We start from the raw sequence: 13,785 nt of genomic DNA, 5'->3' as shown, positions 1-13,785 counted from the left end.
AAGAGCCAGTTAACTCTCACGCTGTGCTATTGGCCCCCACAACACACTTTCCTTTTGAATCTCTCAGTGTGATTCGGGTCACATCCTATGAGCTTTCCACTGTTGTTGCAAATCTATCAGAGATTTTATGGTCTATATTTCCTAGACAAAAATAAACAAGAACTCGTCCGCGCTATGAACATTTCTTGATTTGGAAAACTCTTTTTCTTTTAGTCAGTTCTCTATCTACAAGATTGTTCTTTCAGGGAAACCTCATTCTGTTCTGAACCATTGCCAGTTTCCCCTTATGAGAACTGTGAGACATGCTTTGCTGGGAAGCAGGATGTCTTCATGTGGGATCTACCTGCTTCAGACCCTGCTATCAGACTTGCAGATGTGGCCCAGGGATCTGAATGGGAGTTTCTCTGGCTACCTCTGAGGCTAACAGGAAACCTTCACTCTAGAAGAAAATAGGTTATCTTTCCACATGCTACTTTGCACTGTAGTGCCCTCCTTGTCCCTGCCCCCAGGACCTGTTCTCAGGGTTTTGAGTCCTGCCTCCTCTGCAGGGACTTAGTAACAGACCACAATGGAAATGATTAGCCTGGATCCTTCTTTCTTCCTGTACCTCTGTTCAGAGACAGGGGTCTCCCATAGCTGGGCCTCTGGTACTATCATGCTGCACACTAAACCAACTGTTTTATAAGCATAATTATAAGATCCCAAAACATTTTTGTACAAACAGTGGCCAGTCTTAATGATTTATCTATTCTATCATCATTGTATCCAGGCTCCTGAATCAGGATCTCTGGGGGTCACACATGTGTGTTTGAGGAAGCTCCCAGGGGAAGCCAAAGTCACCCAGGTTAGGGCCACTGCTCTGGGGAAACCCAGAGACCACACCACTCAAGCTAAATGGACTCATTTTATTTTCAAGACCAATGTGGAAGTGGAGATATCCTTCATGTCTTCCACAAAAACCAAATCAAAGGACACGGTTGGAAATAAAAGAGCAGCTCATTTTACCTGTGGCCCGGAGTCTACGCAAAGATTGTCAAGTAGTTCCCCGGCCTTATTTAAAGATGACTAGCTTTGGAGTTCCTCCAAAAGGCTTCAGAAGGTGGATGGTTCCCTAATGACTTCTTCATACTCTGTTGAGCTTCTCAGTTTTCTTACTTGGACAACCTTTCCATTTTAAAAGGATACCATTTTGTGACCTAGCCATGAAGACCTTTTTTCCATATTTTTTATAGTCTTATGTACATACTTCCTTAGTTCCCAATAATTTTTTCACTTCCTAGCCACCTTCGTTGGTGCATAAAACCATGTGACCTTGTGCTTTTAACAGCCTCCATTCATCTGCTACTTTCCTCCTCACACTGGTCCACTCCTACATGCTCTTGAAACTAGTTCTGGCCACCATAAAGGGGGGAGGATTAGAATTCATTTTGTTATCTCCTTTGTCCATTATTTGGTAGAAATTATAACCAGAAGAAAAATGGCTACAAGGAGTCACGAAGAACAAAGAACAAGACCTGGACAACCATAAAGGGACTGATCAGGACTCCAGTATACTCAGGTTCTTGTCTGCAATACCCCGATACCCACTATGGGGCTGATGCTGAGGGCCTCCTGGGCCCACACTCTTCTTCCCAGTTGTTCCACATCCTCTCCCCTCCCCATGCCTCCAGTGCTGCCCTCTCTGCCCTGTCCCCCTCAGCACCTAGCACCCACTCGCCTCCTGTCCCCCTCACAAGGCTGCAACCCCACGTCTCACCACCTCTAAGGCTGGGTTGGGGACAGCAGAACAGAGGGGATATGGGGCAAAAGGAAGGCAAGTCAAATTCGAGAAAACCGCCCTGCTCTAATTCCTTGGGACACTTGCCAGAGACACAGCTCCTCTCCTGTGACTCTGCCTTCATTGGTCACACTCACTGTCTTTGAGTGTCATCTCAGCTTCTCTCTGTAGCTGACAGGACCCCCAATCCATTCCGAGGGCCACTGGCAAGGGCAGCAAAAACAGAAGAGAAAGGAAGAGGAGATCCCTCCTCCCATACACACAGCGGGGACCTGTGCCATGCTCCCTGATCCAAGACCAGCCTTGACCTCTTCACAGCCCTTTATCCCTCCTGGGTCTCCAACCCTCTCCCCTCCCCCGGGCCAACTCCCAGGGAATTCTTCTGTAGGAATTACTCCAGTTTCCTGTAAGTGGAATAACATGGGTGTCTACCTCACAAGGGGCCACTGGCAGAAATGAGGCAATGGGTTCTACTCAGGCCTGGCACATAGCAGCCGGCCAGTGGGCCAGATAACTGCACAAAGGTTACGTCAGTCAGTAACTGGGTTTTAGAACATTAAATGATTTTTGAGAGCTGACTTGGTAACACAGCTACCCTGTTTATCTTCCTTGGGAGTAAAAAACGTTCCCAGGTCAGAAAGACTATCTTGGACCTGAGGGAGCACAAGGCCGAGTTGACCACGGTAACTAATAAGCCCTGGCCTTTGCCCACCAGGGGGCAGCACGTTGCAGCCTGAACCCAGGAGAAATGCACTCTTACCTATGAGAAGCCAGTAGTTCCTCAAGTAGTTGAGCTTGTTCTTCCCTTTGAGCCCAGGGTCAAACTTTAGGTCGGTGCTGGGCGTGATCACACATTCCCCTTTATCTCCAATGGTGACCCCGTCGGTCTGGGGGCCTTCCAGCAAAGGCAGAGTGCTGCCTCGGGGCTATGAATAAAGAACTGGTGTGAGGTCTGGGGCAGCCCTCAGAAACAAGCAAGGGAAGTGATTTCTGGTGTGGGGCTGGTCCAGGGCAAGACACAAAGGCCCTCAGAAGGCAGAAGCTCCTCCCTGAACACGTGACAATGTTGTGCTGACATCTTTATCGTGGACAGCTTCTTAAATTCTTATATCTGGGAACTGGGAAGAACGTGTGTGGAAATCTCAGAGGCCACTGTGAGAAGTAGAGGTAAGTGAAGGAACCCAGTCTATACGCTGACCCAGATGGAACAATCTCCAGCCAGGAGCCCGGTGCTGACTCAGCACTTTAAAGAGGCTAGTGAGGTCTGAGGAGGCCTTGAGAGGTTACAAAAGGATGGATTTGAGCAGAGAAAAGAAAGGAAGGGAGAACATTTGAAGCATGAGGCATAGCCTGAACCAAGGTGAAGAAAGGCAAACAGGAATCTTCCAGAATCAGGGAGAAGATGGACTGTACAACTCCCAGAGATCCGAGTAGTGTGGTAGAGGGCCTTGAGGGCCTGGACTGAAGAGGGCATGAACACCAGCTTAGGCAGTTTAGACTTCAATATGAAAGCAAAGTGGAATGACCCTAGGCTTAGGAAGCTGCTCTTGTCATGCAACTTTCCTCAAGAAGTAGAATGTGGTATGGGCAGAAACTGAGGCTATGGGCAGTTTCTGAGGCTAAGACCTGTGTCTTGCATTCTTTACCAACGGGATGTTCAAATATAATTCACATTCTTTGCTAAAATGGAACAGGAGTGCTTGGGGAGGAGGCTGCACCTGTGAGCCCCCCATAGAAGACTTACCACCACGGCGACCCCCTCGTGAACCATAGAGGGGGAGGCATACAGGCTAGTAGAGTATTTCCCAACATACAGGGTGGGCCTAGGAGACAAGCAGAAACACGCATTCCATTTAATTTCTGCATTCCACAAAAGGCACCTTTCTGAAGAGAAGTATCCCAGCCCCAAATGCCATGCTAAGAATAACCAGATTAACCCCTAGCACCCCGAGCAGTGGGATGTGAAGGCAGGGCTACCATCCTGGGAAGCTGGGCTGCAGGCCCCAGCTGTCACTCACTGCCTACAGAGGTGTGCACAAGTCACCTAACTGCAAGCCTTGGTTTCCTCATCTGCCAAAGGGCAGGGCTACACTAGAGCATCCCCATGACGGCCTGCAGAAAGAACCATGTGCCGTGATAATCCAGGAAGGACTGAATGCTTGCAACCCCTGCAAAGCTGCTAAGATGGCCCTGGCCACAACATGCTCTGACAACTGAGCTGCCATTCTGTCTCATGATTCTTAGGGAGTCTAGAGGCTCTACAGAAGCCCTAAGAAATAGTCAACTGCTCTCATGTGGAGGACCACAACAAAAGGATACACAAAAAGTTCCAAACTGGGTGAGACTTCTGTTTCCTCAGCTGGTGGTCTGTCCCTGCCAGGAGCATCAAGGTGGGTGGGTGGGGGAACGGGAGGGTTTGGCTTTGTCTGTGGGGTCAGTGTGAAAATGTGGGGGCTGCACCTCCAGACCCTTGTGATTACCGTCAAGAGCGGGTTTGGGATTGGTCATCCACTAAGTTCTTGAAACCTCTCTCAACAGATACCTCATGTATGAAAGGTATCATACACCTTAGAGAGCACTGTCACAGTCTCATCTGCTCCCTCTGCAGTGCTGTAAAGTGGGAAACAGGGATTCAGCAAGGCCAAGGGACCAAGTTATAGTTTGGGAACAGGTGGGGATGGCGAATACAAGACTGCTGAGTCTCAGACAATACATGCAGTAACCTTCTTTCCCTAATTTTGGAAATGAATATAACTTATAATAAAAATTTGGGAAATACAGAAAGTTAAAAAGTAACTCTATTGCTATACTCCCGCCAGATCTATCCAAATTGTACTGTGGTTATGTATCGGCAGTCTCTTTCTTACCCCTGTCCATAATTTTACTTAATATTCAAGAATTCTGAAGTCAGGGGATGTCCCAGTTCTTATACGTATTGAGAGCTTTCTGACTGAGCCAGTCCTGGCCCTTCCTATACCTCATGGCTTCAAAGATGTGTGCCCTGAGCCCTAGAGTCCTGTGTACGGTATGCCACGCTGCAGCAGGACCAGGGTATTTGGGTCACAGCTGCCCTCTTCTGCCCCGGGTTCCTTGACTCACGTCAGCTTGCTCTTGGCCTCCGTCTCCTTGGGGAATGGGTACTTCCATTTGGTGATGCGGCCCACCTCCCCAGACATGAAGGTCAGATAGCGCAGGGTTTCCACGGCGACGTTGATGTGCATCACCTTCTTCAGACCCTCCCGCTGCCAGACATAGAAGGCCACCACAGGAGAAGCATAGTTTTGGATCCACAAGACATCACCAGATTCACTGTCCACCGTCACCACCAGCCCATCACCATTGGACACAAAGTGGGACATCTCTGTACAGATCAAATAAACAAAGCATGTGGTCTCACCCCGTCTTGTGACCACATCCTCTCCTAGCAGGTTGCAATCACTCAGCTAGAAGTAACAAGGCTTCTGGAGTATTCTCAGATACTCCTGACAATTTCATTTGTTTCCAAAGAACCTGTGTAGGCTCTACAACATCAAGGCAGTGAGAGCTGCCGGCTTTATAAACACAAGATAGGGTTGCTCTGTGGAAGGCAATCTACTTGGTGAGATTCTTCAGCACTCTATGTGATTAGTAAGAGTCAATAGTAAGAAGGAGGAAAGTGCCAGTGGAGAGGACTAGGATCCTGATATTTTATAGCTATCATTTCAAACCAATTGATCCAGTTGAAAGTCAAAGTGGACCACTGACACTGCCCACGTCTGCCCACAGAAGAGACTTCTGTCCGACTTTCAGGTGTCATTGTTCAGACAGCAAAACTGGCTTTCAGTTTTCATTTGACTTGGGGGAATGTTTATGAGAGACGTGAACTAGGGGATGAGTCACATTTAAGGGGTGGGTTGTTCATGTCACAGATGATACTTAATTCTGCCTCCCATGGGCTTTTGGTACATCCCCCTGTGACACAAAGGGACTCAATAAGACACATCTGTCCTCCTCCCAGGCTAAACTCCCCACCCACTTTACTAAAGTTCCCCTCCACCCTTCTCACCCAGGTCCCTGCCTTCAATGCTGACTGTCCAAGTATGTACTACAAATCCTTAGAAAGTCCAGAAGCTTGTGGCCAGGAGTGTCTTAAAAGAAAATCTAGCATTTTGGAGTGATCACTTCCTCACAGGTCACAAATACCTAGCCACCCTGGTGGAGCTGCCCAGGAGCACTTACTGTAGTCCCCGTCGTCCTCAGGCAGCGAGGCTGCATAGTCGAAGTAGGTGGCATTCCACCGGAGCTCCCGGGTTTTGGTGTCGTACATGGTGATGGTGTACTCTGGAGAACACATACCAGCCTGTTACCTGGAGGGGCCACAGCACCTGCTGAGGTGCTGACCTTAACTACATTGCAAAAATCCCTTCTACATTGTGTGTAAAATGTCTAGGCCATCCATGTGGAAAGAGAAAGGCCACGTGGACGAGAACTAAAGTCCCAGACACAGGAGTGAAGCTGGCCGACAGCATGTGGAGCAAGGCCCAGCCACTCACACTGTGCCCTTGAACTCATGACTCACAGAATCAATATCACGGTGTTTATTTATTTATTTTATTGCACATCACTATTTTATTTTTTTGGTCACAGTTTCTTACAACCACCTATGTTATGGGGTGGTCTACTGTGTAGCCATAAATAGCTGATATTAGAAATCAGTACCTAGAAATGGGATAAGGACACTACAAAAAACTGAAACATGTGGCACTGGCTGGGACAAGGTGGCGGGGGAGGGGCTGGCAGGTTGGCGTGGAGACCAAAGGAGCAGTAAGGAAACTGCTCCTGGAAGTTGAAGACGGGGTTGCCCAGGTTTATACAGTGGTGACACTATTAGTAAGACTACTGTTTGCAGTAACTTGGAAAAGCACAAGAAAGCACCTAAGGGACTTGCAGATCTGGCTGAGATCTCCAGGCAGAATGCAGAAAGCACCAAGGAGTCTCTCTTAACTGCATATGATATAATGCAAGACAGATACGCTGAAGACGACACTGTTCAGTTTCCAAGCTGAATACAGAGAAAAATATGGAGGCACCAGGACCGGCATTCCAGCTGGGAAAGAGTCTCACTATAAAAAAAAAACGGCCTCAGGATCAAGATTAAATCAAGGCAACAAGGTGCATACCTGGTGGAGAGAGACCCACTACCTAACGTCTTTAAAAATGGCACTGCTTATTCTGGGAACTGGAAAAGGTTTAAGTCCGGGAAATAGAGCCAAAGAGGCAGAAGAGGCAGTGGCTGCATCATGAAGGCTTTGCAGGCTGTAGTGTTTTGGGCTAATCCCTCAGGCAATGGGGAGCCATTGTGGGGTCTTCTAAAGGGGAATGACATGGTAAAAATCTGTGTTTGAAGGAGACAGCTCTGGCCATCTTCTAGAGAATGAAGCCCGGAGGAAGAGATCCAGAAGGTGCTACTTCAGGTCTTTTTTGGGAAATACGCAGGTTGAACACAACAGAAGCTTCCTTCTTACCTGTTCGCCCAAGATACAGCAGAGAGGTTGATGGGCAGAGACTGTCTGCAAAGGCCGATGACAAAGTCTGCTGCTTCTCCCCGGTCAGAAGGTCAATAACATACCAAATGTCCTGCTTTTTACCTGAAAGGTCACAAGGACACACTGGTTTACACTCACCCCATATGGGGGGGAGAAAGTATCTCTACCAAACTAGCAGGCCAAGATATTTTCTGTGCTGGGAGGCCTGGAGTCCTCCTGATGTTGAAGACATTTCTATGATGCTCTGAGGGTGACAAGGTGAATGCTACTGTGGAGATAATAAAACTTCTGGGGCTGCTGGGTCTTATAATAACTTAATAACCTAATGATGGTTTAAAAATGTCTTCAAGCATAATAACCTAATAAAACTCAGATTTCACTGCTTTGATTAATGACCTTAAATATGAAGACCTGGCCTCTGAAGGGTAATCCTTTTCCCACAGATGAGGATCTATATAAATATGGAAATGCACCCAGGGGTTCATCTCTCTGGTAACCATCATTCATAGATCTCCACACCCCTACTAATGAGCCCACATGTAAAGAGGATCTATAGCTACTGTTTGTAACTCTGACTGGTTGGTATCTGGGACTGAGTAGCAAAGCTGGTTGCAATCTGGTGCTAATGAGGCCAAACTTATCTCAGTCCCTGACCCCAGTCAGTAAGTTATTCCCTGGCCACACACTACACCCCTATATCTCAGTCAGCTAGATTAAAAGGTATGAACGAACAGGTGGACAGCATAGCCAAACAACATTACTGGGAAAACTTAAAGCATGTGCATCTACAGTACATACACCAGAGCAACTGGCTAATGATGGGTCAGCAGCATGGGCCTCCCACCTGAAAGTCAACACATTCACCATAAGGTATGTATGTCTGTTTTGTAAGGCAACACGTCTGGTCACTTGTATCTTCCTAACTTATTGGCCAAGAGTCCTATGTCAAGGGACTCTTGGAAGCAGAGTACAGAGATGTTGGGAAGATCACAGCGCATCAGAATTTCCAGAGCTACACTTAGTTCTAACAGATATAACATATATGCCTAGTCTACATATGTGAAACTTGTCCGTGGATGACAACTTTCTGTTCTCAATGACAAAATCTTAATATGAAAAAGATCTGCAGAAAGAGTGAAAATATCACCAAATAGCTCTGTCCATGATCCCTTTCCATATGATAGGACACCCTTCTGGTTACTTCGAGGGCTACTACAGTCTGAATAATTCGGCTACCTCTTAAAGGATGGACTGGGCAATTGCCAGTTTTAAATATGTTTAATGAACGCACTTAAGAGGTCACCACACAAAGATGATAAAAAAACACACTATCCTAAATGCATCATAAGTGATGAACCTCTGGCAAAAGCTAAAAGCCCAGACAGACAACAGTGACACAGACAGTCGGAAGATGGCCAGGATTGGGGAGCCTGGGCAGCTCAGCTGGTTAAGTATCTGCCTTCAGGTCAGGTCATGATCCCAGGGTCCTGGAGTTGAGCCTACATTGGGCTCCCTGCTCAGTGGAGAATCTGCTTCTCCCTCTGCCCCACTCTGCACTTGTGCTCTCCCTCTCTCAAATAAATAAATAAAATCTTAAAAAAAAAAGTCAGGTAGGCCTGGAGCATGGCCCAAGGGAGAGAGAGAAAAAGCCTGTATTGATCACTTCCTTTGAATCCCGAGGCTTCCTCATGCGGAAGGTGTGGAAGAAAGCAATAGCCTCTGTGTCCCAGGCAAAAACTTAAAATCCAGCCTGTACTTGAGGCCCCAAAATACATATAAAGCTCCCGAGGCATGAATAGGCAATAACCACTTTCAGTTCCTCAGAAGGAAAGCTGCTATGTAAATACAGGATATTATTACTACTATGATTTCAAGATAAACACAGCTCTCCTTTGTATTACAAATACATTTTTATTGACATTTTGGCAGCAAACACAGTAAAAGAAAAGCAGGTGATCTGATGCTTTCAAAGAGGTGACCCCATAGGTATGAAGGCGGCTTATCTAGCCAAGCTGTTAAGTGCTGTTTTATCCAATATTCTGATAGCAGGAAATACTATGAAAGTCCTATAATTAATAGGCAGAACCTGGCTTCCCTTTCTTGGCTCAGACTATTGTGTTCACTTTAAATTTCATCCAACTGCTTCTGGGTATGTTGCAATCTTTAAATCACAGGGGTAAGTCAACACAGCAACTAAAAGTTTTTAAATGAGTAACCATATTAATGGTGTCAAGTCTGCTCCCAAGGGGGGCGGGGGGCTTTCTTAATTGGTCAGCTGATCCTGGCGTGAAGAAGCATAATCAAGGCAAGAAAGACCTTTCTCAGAAGGGTTGGTGGGGAGTCACTGCACACCTCTCTCTCCGACGTGCCACTTTCCCAGATTCTGGGACTCCTTTCCAAACAGATCAAAGTTTCAGTGTTGAAAACAGGAACTCTTACCCATGTAGAGAATTCCATCTGAACTTCGGCATGGGGATGCCTGTACCAATTCTGGGATGGTAAAAGGAAGTTTCTTTACAAAAAAAAAAAAAAGAGGCAAAGGAAAAAATAAGTTAACCAAGTCTTGTGCAATTATTATAATTTTACTGCACAATCTGTTTCTGTTACCCAATTCTGCTAAAAAGAGAGAAGCAGTGTTGATGGCTGATGGGAGCTTTCCCAACTGGAAACCAAGGAGAAGGGATGCCCCAGGCTTCCATATCCACTTTGATCAAGCCTCCAGCTCTCAGCTCCCTGTCAGGAGCTCCTTAAAGTATCTTGTCCAGAGCACTTCTGGGGAAGACACAAACCTTTTCTGAAAAGACTTATACAAATATGGAGAAGTTACACAATCTTTGAAATTGGGAGGGGGATGGGACAGAAAGAATTCTGTCTTGGAAAACTGACCCAGAGCCAGCTAGGCTGAGTGGAATGACGTACTTTTCAGAGTGTAGGTGAGCCGTAAGATTAATTCTGAAGAGAAACAACCTCAGTACCCAGCTGAAGCTTTAAGGGAAAGAAGTCAGCATTATGCAGGTGACCTAGGAGTTCAAGGTGGAGCAAGTCGTTTTAATGTTTCCTTAATTAAACAATGCTCCACTGGAAAAACAAGGAAATTAAGCCTTTTGGTATTAAAAAGAAATTATGGTAGATGCCAGGAAAAAGAAACTCAAACTCAACCACATGTTTCAACTGCATTTCATCATAAAACTGATTCTTCTGAGTCTACAGCTGACATCTGATAAGTTCCTTTGGTTAATGTTCGTTTCGGTATACTTTATTTTTGGAACATTCTGTGTTCTTGAAACTATTCTGTAGATACCTGCTTCTACTATACTGTCATCTTTTTCTCCAAAAAAAGAGTTCTCTCTAGCTTTAATAAACAGAACTTTACATAATCAATCATTTGGATTTTCCGATTATCCCAACATTTAAACTAGGCCTTCGAAAAAGGAAAAATGCCACAGAGAGGCTGTCATGACTGACTGGGTTTGTGCCAGATGTTCTGGAGAATCAGAAAGTAGTTGCCAGGCTTCTAGTCTGGAGTCCTACAGTGTTTGCTGAGCGCTTCTACAGGTCTACCTGTTCAAGGCCCAACCTGGGAGACACCTGGTTCCTGGAACTGTTAACCTACAACAGGAAAATGTGAGGCGGAGTGGAGTGGTCAGAGCATTTTGGAAGTTCAAGCTCAAGTCTCAAGTTCCAACAATTGACGCTTTGGCCTTGGGCACATTCCTTCACCTCTACGGGCACTGTTTCCACGCCTCCTACATGGGTTACCATCTCTATTCCAGAAGGCTCCTGAAACATGAGACAACTTCCACAAATCGCTCCACATGGTGTTCAGCAAACAGAGTGTTTCAGAAATAGGTTCTGGGAATGTGAAGGGAAATGCTGATGATGAAACACACACACCTCTACGCAAGGCTTGCTTTCCTCCCATCTGTTCTGGTCATGGGCATTCAGAAGATTATGTTAAAATATCCCAATTAGAGCTCACTGCCAGTTACAGTCTAGACCACTGGTTCTCAATCCAGGCTGCACATTACAATCACTTGGAAGCTTTTTTTTGTTTTTTTTTTAAACTCTCTATTGAAGCAGAACATACAAACAGCACACGTGAGTATACAGCTCAGCTTACTTCAACTGTGCAAAGCATCCACATGAAGCAGCAGGATTTTTCCAGCACTTCGAAAACCCTCTTCTTGCCTTCTCTTCCAATCATAACTTTCCAGGGTAACCATTATCCTAACTTCAAGACAGCATAGACTTGTTTTTCCTGTCTTTGAACTTTATATAAATGAATCATTCAGTGTGCAGCCTTTCTTGTTTGTCATCTTCAGTCCAACCTTAGGTTAGTAAGATTCATCCATGCTGCTGTGCAGAGTTGCAGACTGTAGGCTCTCACTGGTGTAGACTATTAAATTATATCGCTATTCCATAATTTCTCTATCCTGTCCACTATGGATGCTTTCCTTATCCTGTTTACTACTGATGCTGTCTGGGTTGTTTTCACTTGTTGATTATTTTCAGTAATGTTGCAGTACGTTTGGGTAGCTGTCTTTAGTGAACACACATGGGTACATAATAAGCTGGGAAGGATTACTGGGTCCTAGGGCTTTACAGATTCTGCCAAACAGTTTCCAAACTGGATATACCAAGTAGCACTTCCACCAGCAGTGTCCAGGAGCTCTGATGGCTCCGCTCCCCCCCCAACATCTGTTTGTCTACTTTCCTCGTTCTAGCCACTCTAGTATTAGTAGGGCATTGTGATTTTATTTATTTATTTTTAAATTTATGATTTTGTTTATTTATTCATGAGAAACACAGAGAGAAAGGCGGAGACACAGGCAGAGGGAGAAGCAGGCTCCATGCAGGGAGCCCCACGTGGGACTCAACCTCGGGTCTCCAGGATCACGCCCTGGGCCGAAGGCGGCACTAAACCACTGAGCCACCCAGGTGTCCCAAGACATTGTGATTTTAACTTGCATTTCCCTAATGACTAATGAAGCTGAGTATTCTTTTCATATGTTTATTGACCATTTGGATATCCTCTTCTATTTCTCTACTGGGTTCTCCTTTTTTAAAAGTAATCCATAGGAGTTTGGGGTGCCTAGGTGACTCAGTCAGTTAAGCATCTGCCTTTGGCTCAGGTTATGATCCCAGGGTCCTGGGATGGAGCCTTGCATGGGTTCGCTGCTCAGCAAGGAGTCTGCTTATTCCTCTCCTTCTGTCCCTCCGCTCTGCTTGTGTTCTCTCACTTTCTCTCTCAAATATAATCTTTAAAAATAATAATAATCCATAGGAGTTCTTTACATATTCTGAATATGAATCCTTTGTTGGAGTCATATATGTATTGCCAGTTCAGTGTATTCCAAATACATCCTGCCTTTCTTAATGATGTCTCTTAATTAAGAAAAACTCTTAATTTTAATATAATCCAATATATCAATTTTTTCCTTTATAGTTAGTGTGAGGTATTTCTGTTTTGTTTATCTTATCCTATTTAAGAAACCTTTTCTGGGACACTTCGGTGGCTCAGTTGGTTAAGTGCTGAACTCTTGATCTTGGCTCAGGTCTTGATCTCATAGTTGTGAGTTTAAACCCTGCACTGAGCTCCATGTTGGGTGTGGAGAAGGATGGAAGGAAGGGAGGAAGGAAGGGAGAGAGGAAGGAAGGGAGGAAGGAGGGAGGGAAGGAAGAAAGAAAGGAAGAAGGAAGGAAGGAAGGAAGGAAAAGAATCTTTTCTTACTCTAAAGTTGTGAAGATTTTCTGTTACTTTTTTTCCTTAAAGTTTGGTTTCATATTTCGTACTTAGATATGTAATCTCTCTGAAACTGAGGTTTGTGTGTCTGGTGAGGGGTAAGAGTTAAGATACTTTTCATGGACATCCCAGTTGAAGGGTGAAAGACCACCCTTCCCCACTGCACACTGCAGCATCGCCTTTGTCATAAATCAGGTGATCATCCATGTGGGTGTGTTTCTAAATTCTCTTGTCCAGGGAGCTTTTAAAAATTGCTGATGACCTTGATCAATTAAATGGAAACTTCTAGGATTGGGATCCAGACTCAGTAGTTTGTTGTTGTTGTTGTTTTAAGAATTCTCCAGGTTATTACAATGTATAGCTAAGGCTGAGAACCACTGGGAAATTTGCTGGGGTGAATGGGGGTGGGGAATGCTTCAAACTACCCCCAATATGAGAATCACTAGTTAGATCAAGTCCTGCTGCTAAAGGGAGTATTATACCTCTCTAGTGTATAGTAATTTTTTTTAAACTCTCAGGTGATCTCAATGTGCAACAGTTGAGGACCACTGGTCTGGAACCTCTGAAGTACACAAAGAATCAAAATATACTCACTGTCAGGCCTTCGTTATTCTTGCCCCCAAGTGTATACAGACTGCCATCGTTGGGATCCGGGAGGAAAGCAGGCCTAGAGATTGAGCAGTAAGTATCAGTGATAAGTTATAGCCCAGGGCACAGAACAAAATATCAAAGCCATGCAA

General features: G+C 45.4%; 1 protein-coding gene across 8 annotated transcripts in view; it reads right to left on the bottom strand.

The window, feature by feature from the left end:
- ERN1 (endoplasmic reticulum to nucleus signaling 1) overlaps nt 1–13,785 on the bottom strand; it is a 78,260-nt gene that overhangs the window by 17,356 nt on the left and 47,119 nt on the right. For 6 of the 8 annotated variants that reach the window (XM_077853790.1, XM_077853792.1, XM_077853793.1 and 3 more), the window contains 7 exons: nt 13,640–13,712; nt 9,742–9,814; nt 7,282–7,404; nt 5,996–6,097; nt 4,877–5,138; nt 3,522–3,600; nt 2,538–2,703 (listed from right to left, as the gene is read on the bottom strand). In XM_077853790.1, coding sequence (XP_077709916.1) covers nt 2,538–2,703; nt 3,522–3,600; nt 4,877–5,138; nt 5,996–6,097; nt 7,282–7,404; nt 9,742–9,814; nt 13,640–13,712 — 878 coding nt within the window. The remainder of the gene's footprint in view (nt 1–2,537; nt 2,704–3,521; nt 3,601–4,876; nt 5,139–5,995; nt 6,098–7,281; nt 7,405–9,741; nt 9,815–13,639; nt 13,713–13,785) is intronic. The other 2 variants (XM_077853796.1, XM_077853797.1) reach the window with 1 other exon arrangement.

This window comes from Canis aureus, chromosome 16 (assembly GCF_053574225.1).
Source record: "Canis aureus isolate CA01 chromosome 16, VMU_Caureus_v.1.0, whole genome shotgun sequence".
NCBI lineage: Eukaryota > Metazoa > Chordata > Mammalia > Carnivora > Canidae > Canis > Canis aureus.
This window is presented reverse-complemented; position numbering and strand designations above follow the sequence as displayed.